This window comes from Branchiostoma floridae, chromosome 12 (assembly GCF_000003815.2).
Source record: "Branchiostoma floridae strain S238N-H82 chromosome 12, Bfl_VNyyK, whole genome shotgun sequence".
In the NCBI taxonomy this organism is placed as follows: Eukaryota; Metazoa; Chordata; class Leptocardii; order Amphioxiformes; family Branchiostomatidae; genus Branchiostoma; species Branchiostoma floridae.
In genome coordinates, this window is record NC_049990.1 from 16,643,658 (window position 1) to 16,652,710 (window position 9,053).

The 9,053-nt window shown below is 38.2% G+C and overlaps 1 protein-coding gene across 2 annotated transcripts in view; it reads left to right on the forward strand.

Annotated features, from left to right (window-relative positions):
* Positions 1-3,291: 3,291 nt before the first annotated feature.
* LOC118427450 overlaps positions 3,292-9,053 on the forward strand; it is a 29,038-nt gene continuing 23,276 nt past the window's right edge. Inside the window, exon 1 of one of the 2 annotated variants that reach the window (XM_035837255.1) lies at positions 3,292-3,682. In XM_035837255.1, the coding sequence (XP_035693148.1) occupies positions 3,490-3,682 (193 nt within the window). In that variant the 5' untranslated portion in view covers positions 3,292-3,489. The remainder of the gene's footprint in view (positions 3,683-9,053) is intronic. The other variant, XM_035837256.1, reaches the window with a different exon arrangement.

The following is a 9,053-nucleotide window of genomic DNA, read 5'->3' on the forward strand; positions in this document are numbered from 1 at the left end:
TGATACTATCTTATGGCACCGTAGGATCTGCTTGGAGATTACTGTAAATGTATTTAAGTTCGCGGGGATTTAATTTCGCGGTAGCGGGAAAAAAGGACTTTTCGCGGTGGATTTAAGTTCGCGGCAACACCATAGACTGCAATCTAATATCATAATAGAAAAGTGTTTGCGGTGGTTTTAAATTCGCGGCGAAGTCAGGTCACCGCGAAAACCGCGAACATTATCCACTGCGAACATTTCTGCATTTACAGTAATTGCTGACCTCCAGGAGATATGAGGCCAAACAACTTCTTGAATAAGAGGATTTAAAGCAAGGATTTTATGGCCGAATGCCCTTCCTGACGCCAACTCTGTTTGTTACTGCCTCCAGAGCCTGGGTGTGATTCTTAGATCTTCTAGAGTTTTCAGGCAGATTTATTTACTTCAACATTCCTGATTTATCCCCAGCACATTTCATATTGCAACAGTCTGTACGGTAAAGTGGAAGGGAGCAATGAAAGTCCTGGAGGTCAGAGTAGAGAAAATTGAAAGGTTGTAAACTTAAGAACCTTTGGGATCTGTACACTCATTATCTAAGGTGATTTGGGGGTAATAAAAGAATTCTGTAGCATCTTTGTATTGAGTTTGCTGCAATGAATCACTGTAAATGTTCTTTGAGGTTTTAGATTGAAGTTCAAGTTTGTGGTTTTTGTGGTGACTGCTTAAAGGGACATATTGTAGAAATTTGGCGCCAAAATTTCAAATGTTCTGAACTGTAAAATCTCCAGTCATATTGACATTTGTAACTTATTTCCAACTTATCTGCGTCATTTTATCACATTTCTAGCGCTTAGAATTAACAACGCCAAAGTAAGCCACAACCAAATTCATTTACTTCCGGGTAGCCTACCGGAAGTAAGCCGGCAGTAGATTTCCGAGTCGACCGTTGCGGTCGCAGATCCTCGGAGCTTCGCGGGGACTTTCAACAAACTTCAGTAACAATTCGAGCGAACCACCGAACGCGTTCTAAAGCGCACTTTGGTTCGTCGGAGAGTTGGTTAAAATGGCAGACAACTCAAGTGGCGGAGGGAAGTGCGCATATTTCGAGACGTTCTCGCGGCACAACAAAGTCGTATCAATACGTTGTAAATATTGCTTTGCAGTGTAATAAGGTAGAAATGGCCGAAAACAGTAACTTTACATTTTACATTATGTCCCTTTAACTGCAAAGTCTATGCAGGTACTGCGAAAATTTTTGTTCTCTCTTATGTCCACCTACCCCCTTGACTAAGTACTTCATGTACAAGTCAAGGGGGTAGGTGGTGACACGCCTCCAAACATTGTATGTTATTACCCTGTAGATCCCTTGCAGAGTGGCTAGTAGGTGGTTTTCAACTAGTTTGGGTTTCCATTACTGTGCAGTATGTGACTATTAGTGCCATCACTAACTTAAAACCACCGTAAGGCCACACCAATTTAATTTCTTGGTTCACGGATTTTTTCATAAAAAATATGGAGCGAGAGGGTGAAATAAAAATATAAATAGTAAAATGGTTGGGGTAAAGGTAACGGCTAATCCAAAACATAAAGAAAAAAAGTTTTCAGCTTGAAAAAAGTACAAAAACACTATTATTGTACAGTAACAGTACCTGTACCCACACTTTAAGGAGCTTATAAATTAAATATAAAGGCCAATTTGCTACACCAGAAAGTTGGTGAATGGTTTCATTAATGGTGAAAATTTGCTGAGTGGTAATTTTTTTTTTTTTTTTTTTTTTCCAAAAAATAGACAGTATGTGACTATTAGTGCCATCACAAACTTAAAACCACCGTAAATGCTCCATTTTCTCCCTACCACAAAATTAAGTTCCCCACAAACTTATTACATTTAACGTTCAACTCAATTGAAGTATCCTAAATTCATTAATCATTTATTTAATCTGGTTTGCCCCTATAACTTACCTGCATATAAGTGGTAACTTTGACTTAAAAGAACTTGTACCAGTAGTTATTTTAGAACTTCTAGTAGAAATTGAATTTGATAGTTACTTAAGCCTTTTATTTTTAGATGGAAAACTTAAGTTAACTGTACTGTACACCAAATACTACTTTCTCTAGCAGCAAAATGATTTTGGAAAGGGCATTTGACGTTTCAGCATCCCCTGTCTTCTGCCAGTGACATGATACAATCATGTATCTTACTACCTGAACGTTACCTTTATTGAGGTATAGTTATTGTTAGAAGATAAATGGAGGTCATTGACCTCAGAGGACTTTCCATGTCCCATAGTTATCAACTTATCATTGTTTTACGACATTTTTCATTACCCACTTAATGGGATAGGTGATTAACCAGAAATGATAGGACATTTTATTATGAAACATTATGACACAATGTGGGCAAATTTAAATGCGATTATGTCACACAACTGGGGAGTTGGCCTTTCGTGACCTATAGTGCCAGGATTTGCACTGCGTGTCCTCCAAACATTAATCACTGCCAACTTTGTCCTGAAAATGTCATAGGTTACTAAGAAACAGTGTACACCGTCCCAAACTATCTGCTATGTTTACAAATGTTCTGTTTTACTTCATGTTGAAAAGTCTTTTTGGACATGCAGCTAAAATTGTACTGTTTCCTACAAACATGATGTGTTATACTCTCCAAGGAGAAGTTAGGCTCCGGCTGTCAAAACCTAACACAGCAAGATACAGTACAAAATAGAAAGCCTGATAAAAAGAAAAAAGAAAAAAAAATGTTTTAAAAAACCCAGCCGGAGCCTAACCTCTGCTTGGAGAGTAGGTATGTTATGCCTTGAGGTTTATTACCAAGAACACAATACAAACAAACAAACAGATAAAGTAATGTTACCTGTATCTCCTCTTTTACCATCATTTTATACTTCCTGTTCTTTTTTTTTTTTTACTTTGAAATAAATCTTCCATTTAGCAACAAATTCATTGAAACCTGGAGCTCAACTGTGCTGATGCCAATTGAGCGACAGGGACATCCCTATTACCTTTTATTTTTCCAAAGCACTCTCAAAACGCACGATCATGCAACAGTCAACATTGAAACCACAACATTGCCGTTCGCACGTGCGTTTGTGACGTCACAAAGCCGGAGGCGTTACCGTTGCCAGGAACTTTTCACGACGTAAACAATCGTCTCCATCCGCAGACAACAATGTAGTCCGTCCATCTTGTCTATACAAAATCACGATCAGATGAAATAATCATCTTGATTTTTGCTTTTTGTAGCAAAAACTTATTATTCTATGCACTGTATTGATTTGTTTATATATGTATTTGTATACAAAGCTGACGAAAGGTTTCTAGAGGCCTTCCCGCGGAAGGATATATTGACTTTGTTGTTGCTACTCAGGTGGGATTTCAAACATGGCGGCGGCGGAAAACTTTCTCGTCTGCTACAAAACTTGGCGAGTAGGTTCTTGTTTTGCAGTTTTTACGCAGTCCTAGGCCCTCTCCGGGCGTTTAAAAATCGCCGACATGGTGGACAGTCGGCCGGAGTCCCGTAGGAGCGGGACTGACCGCTCGGTGACGCCTAACGGGACTGAGAACACGGCGAAGAGTGCGAGCCGGGGCCGGCGATTCCTGGACCTGAGTTTCACCGAGAGCAACAGAGAAAGGGACGGGGGTAAGGTTCTAGCTAACGGACGGAGACCTCACGGGGGCGTCAGAGGTAAGAAAATTACGTCAATCACGTCACTCCCAAGCTACACTTACGACAGGTCTTAAAATAAGACAAAATGTCCGTCGTACGACACCACCGCGAGCCGATTTACACACAGCAATGAAACTTTCGTACGACCTCGCAGAAACATGTTGACGCACGAACAGCAAGTCATTTTCCTCTTGCACGTGTAAATCGGGCCTAAAATTGCTACGGGAAAATACATTGCATTGTTTGTATCAATTTGTGAAAACATGGTACATTGTTGACATTGTCTGGTGAAGTAAACTTGTATTTAGAATAAGAAAAGAAAATATTTTGCCCAACGAAACGCGTCTTTATAATAATTATTGTAACTTCCTTATGTTGTACCTGGCGAAAGATTTGGCGTTTGCTTGGTGTATGACAGCCTTCCTTTAAGCACTTATGATAAATATGTACAAACACCTTCAAGTTGCTAAATGACATTTAAATTTTTATGTAAAACCTTGTTATGAAAACTTCAGTTTAGCTAGTTGAGGTAAAAACGTTGAGAATGTATTGATCTAGAATATCTCTAAATAATACATTCAAGTTATCATACTCTAGTAGTATTTGGTTTTATGAGTACTGCAACTTCAAGCCAAACTTTTTGTCTGTAGACCTTTTTCTAAAAGCTGTCTTCACTAATATTTTGAAGCAAAAACATTGTAATTTATTGTTCTAGAATGTCTCTTAACAATGCCTTTATGTTACCATTCTCAAGTTAGTTTCAGATCGTTTAATTCCAGATATTGCAACTTCAAGTCAAACTCGAAAACGTCCCCTTAGAATTTACAACACCTATTGTACCAGGTAAATGTTTGCCTTGTAATTACGATGGTTGTTTGCCGAGCAAATACTTCACGGTTGTCTAGCTCTGTGGTTACTGGATCAGTTTAACTTGTTTACCACCGAGGGAGCACGCACAATAGTTGTTACTAGGACAGGCTTAATTAGCACTAACCCCTTGGGGATAACGTAATTATGTTGTTTCTTTCAAAGGCATAATGCCCACTGTTTGCTGATTAACAAGAGAAAGAGTAGGATTTAAGTTGTTAAGATTTGTCAATGGACTGGATTTAAAATGCTTAAAAACTATAAGGATGAAAATTCCTAAGTCTGTGTTTGTAAATAGAATCTTGGGTGAAAAATGAAATATGTTACAGGAAACATGCCAGAAACACATACAAAAAAAAAACATATAGATTTTGGTACTTTATTTTCATAAGTAATGTGAGGTATATTTCATAACGTTAAAATGCTTTCAAACGCTTGAAACATCTTTTCTCAGAAATGACCAGTTGATGTCATTGTTATACCACTTGTAATTGTCCAGAACTTTATGGTGTTTAATGTGTTATTCTCTCTATATCTGTATACAAGGCCTGTGACACAGGCCTTTTTAATATATGATATAAATGTTGTGTTTTTTGTTTCTAGACTGACCCTAGCTTTTTTTTGGTCAACCCCTTGCAAAGAACATATAATTTAGGTACCTTGATGTAGTTAAGTTTAGCATTGTTTAAGTGTATTTGCCCAATCACTAACTTCCACCAAATAGAATAAAGGTAAAAGAACCCCTACGTTTTTTTTTCCAGAACCATTTTTTTCCTTAGGTCTTGGTTAGGTACCTGTCCAATGTACTGTAGTGTACATATTTATACACACACAGTACTTCACCCCTTAAGTTTGTTTGGAAAACATTGCCTGAATGGGTCAGTCCCCAGTCCTTCATACCTCTTAGCAACCCAACCAATTACCGAACCTAATTATATGTGCAAAGGGTTCCAGCGTCTGAATCTGAATGGAAGTGCCACCTTTTCAAACAGTCAAGTAATGACATTTGGAAAAGCACCTGCTATGCATGGGTGTTGAAAAAATATATCATCCTTTAAGCTTAAGTTGTCATAATATGTTCAGGAATTATATTTTGCAGTTAAGCTTGTTGGTTTACACTTTAAATCCTATAAGGATTAAACAAGGCAAGGATTGTATTATGTGCAGCTTATGATAGCTTAACCCAGTCCATATTAAAGACCTTCAATCCAAAGAATTGAGAATTAAAAATATTTTAAACTGACTTGAAAGAGTTTTGTTGCCATTACCAACAAAATGGTTTACACATTAGCAATGCTATTTCTTTTTCTTTGCACATTTAGTGTTATACTTATACATGTCTATATATAGACAGGAGATGTAAAAATTTGGTACTAAGTAAAAATTCTATGAAAACAAACATTATTTGGCCCATTACATTTCTACTTAATGGGGATAAACAGAGTCTGGAGCAGTCTTTGAGGGGACTGTTTACACAAATCACAGCGTCAACAAGTCCCGGCGACCTATCGACCCCCGTCTATTTGACTTGGTCCGGTCCTGTGTACACAGAGTAATTCTGTGCACCTGTCGTATATACTGCGCCAAGTCTTTCACCTGTTCAGTTCAGGTCATTTCGAGATACAGTTTTATGGTACCGTAATTGACTTAGAGTCGAGGACTGTTTCTTTGAGTCCGCGTTCGGCTATGTTTGTGCGAATCCAGGCAACTTTTGTGTGCGGAAACGCTCCGTTGCACGTATTTCGGCGAGTAACGCTCACCTGTTATGAGCCAATACGGGAGGCGGTTACGGATACTTGGCCGCATGAAAGATACTTGAACCTGAACTCCACCTAGTGTGTGGTCTAGTATTTCCCTGTCCAGTGGAGGAAAAGTTTTTAGACCAGATTTTGCAGTTGCGTAATTTCGAACAAAAGAGGCGGTGTAGTTTGGACGTGTTTGATTACTGTATGACGATACTTGATGCAGTGGTATGTAACTTGACTAGAGTTGTAGTTTGTCCCTACTAGTTTGACTGTATTCTTTAGAATAGAGGTCGCAGAGCCTTAATTTTATCAACATTCCAAGAAGTATTCGAGGAGATCCCTTGAGTACATTAAACTTTTAAAGAAGAAGGGCTAACAACCCCTCTGTGTGAAAACACACCCTACAACATACAGAAACAGCAAGGACACCTTGTAGATGCCTCCTTTTCCCTCCCACCTCAGAAATGTCCCCGTTGACAATTTGCAGTTATTTGTCTTCTGGGTACAGTGTCTTTAAAATCATGGACATGTAGTGAAATGTTGTCTTCTCGTTATCAGTGATTGTGGACTGTAGTACCTTCTCAGACATCCTGCAGTGTTGAGCCATCTCGACTTGAGTTTCGAGTCTTCTGTGTAAATTGAAGAATAAAAGAACTTTCTTTAATATCGTGCAGCACATGGTTTATATTTTCTTGTACTAAGGCCACACCAATTTAATTTCTTGGTTCACGGATTTTTTCATAGAAAATATGGAGCGAGAGGGGGAAATAAAAATGAAAATAAAAATTGTAAAATGGTTGGGGTAAAGGTAAGGGCCCATCCAAAACATAAAGAATAAAAAGTTTTCAGCTTGAAAAAGGTACAAAAACACTATTACTGTACAGTAACAGCACCTGTTCATTGAAAATTACATTAAAGTAGTGTCAGTTTTTATGTTTGTCCCATTTTCATGAATGAAAAATATAACTGCAATAATAATACCCACATTTTAAGGAGCTTATAATATAAAGGCCAATTTGCTACACCAGAAAGTTGGTGAATAGTTTCATTATTGGTGAAAATTTGCTGAGTGGTAATTTTTACTTTTATTTTTTTTTTCAAAAAATTGGAGCGAGCGAATCCGTGAACCAAGAAATGAAATTGGTGTGGCCTAAGTTCTAGACATCCTGTTGAGAAATCTTTACTTACTTTTCCTTGCCGTCTTCTGTGTAAATTGTCAGATTTTTCATTTAGCATAAAATCTTTTATGTCAGAACTTTCCTTAAAATCGTTTAGTAAATGTTGTCCTTTGGCTATCAGTTGTACGTTAACGGCAACCATCCTTTTGAGCGATCTCTACTTACTTTTCCTTGCCGTCTTCTGTGTTAATCGTCAAAACTTTCTTTAAATTTGTGCAAATACTAAATGTTGTCTTTTCGGTTCTACGTTCCCAGACATCCCGTCGAGCGATCTCTACTTACTTTTCCTAATGCTGTCCTCTGCATTTAATTGTCTGAACTTTCTTTGAAATCGTGCTAGTAGAAAATGTTGCCATTTCTGTTGTATGTTCCCAGACATCCTTTTGAGCGATCTGTTCTTACTTTTCCTTGCTGTCCTCTGCAAAAATTGTCTGAACTTTCTTCGAAATCATGTAGTAAATGTTGCCGTTTTTGTTGCATGTTCCCAGACATCCTGTTGAGCGATCTCTACTTACTTTTCCTTGCTGTCCTCTGCAAAAATTGTCTGAACTTTCTTTAAAATCGTGTAGTAAATGTTGCCGTTTTTGTTGCATGTTCCCAGACATCCTGTTGAGCGATCTCTACTTACTTTTCCTTGCTGTCCTCTGCAAAAATTGTCTGAACTTTCTTTGAAATCATGTAGTAAATGTTGTCTTTTCTGTAACAGTTCCCAGTACATTCCCAGACATCCTGTTGAGCGATCTCTACTTACTTTTCCCGGCGGCTCTCTCCTGCGTATTGTCTGTTAATTGATAACAGGTGGGGTGGCCCCCTCCCTGCCCTGTTAATTGATTACCTGATGTCTAGTCTAATGTGTTGTGTTTTGATGCGTTCCCCGCGGACCCCATCATGCCATCCTCGCCATTCCTCCTCGCCTCTCGCATTGATCAGCCGGCCTCCGCTGCGCAGTCTACATTAGCGCGCCTTCACGCGGCGATGTATCATCCGACACAACCGCTGTCGGAGTCGAGAGACACGCTCAGACAGGGTATTATCCAGCCCCGAACAGAAAACCAACCCACTTCTCTAGAGAAGGGATAGCTCGTTTGTGTAGAAAAACTGTTCAACAGTGTACACCCTTAGCAACTCTTTAGAATGATACAGTTGTATAGCAAGTTGGAAATGGAATGATTCAGAAATGAAAATGTAAAAGCAAACTGATAGAAATATAACTGTGCAAACTGTGGAAGGATTATACAATAGTACACCCTTAGCAACTCTATAGAATGATACAATTGTACAGCAAGTTGGAAATGGAATGAAATGAAAATGTAAAAGCAAACTGATAGAAATTTAACTGTGCAAACTGTGGAAGGATTATACACAACAGAATTTTGTTCCATCTCATTCTATTCCGTTCCATTTCACACTTTCTGTACACTGTTTAGACTCTGTACTGATTGAATGTTAAATTTGTCATTGCACAAGAATAATTCAAATTTTTTTTAAAAGTCACTTATTTTTTGTTACAAGTTATTATAGTGAGTGAGTCATAATTGACTAAAAGAAACAAACTGTTAGTTATGATTTATTATTTTCATTATCTAACCATGGATAGTG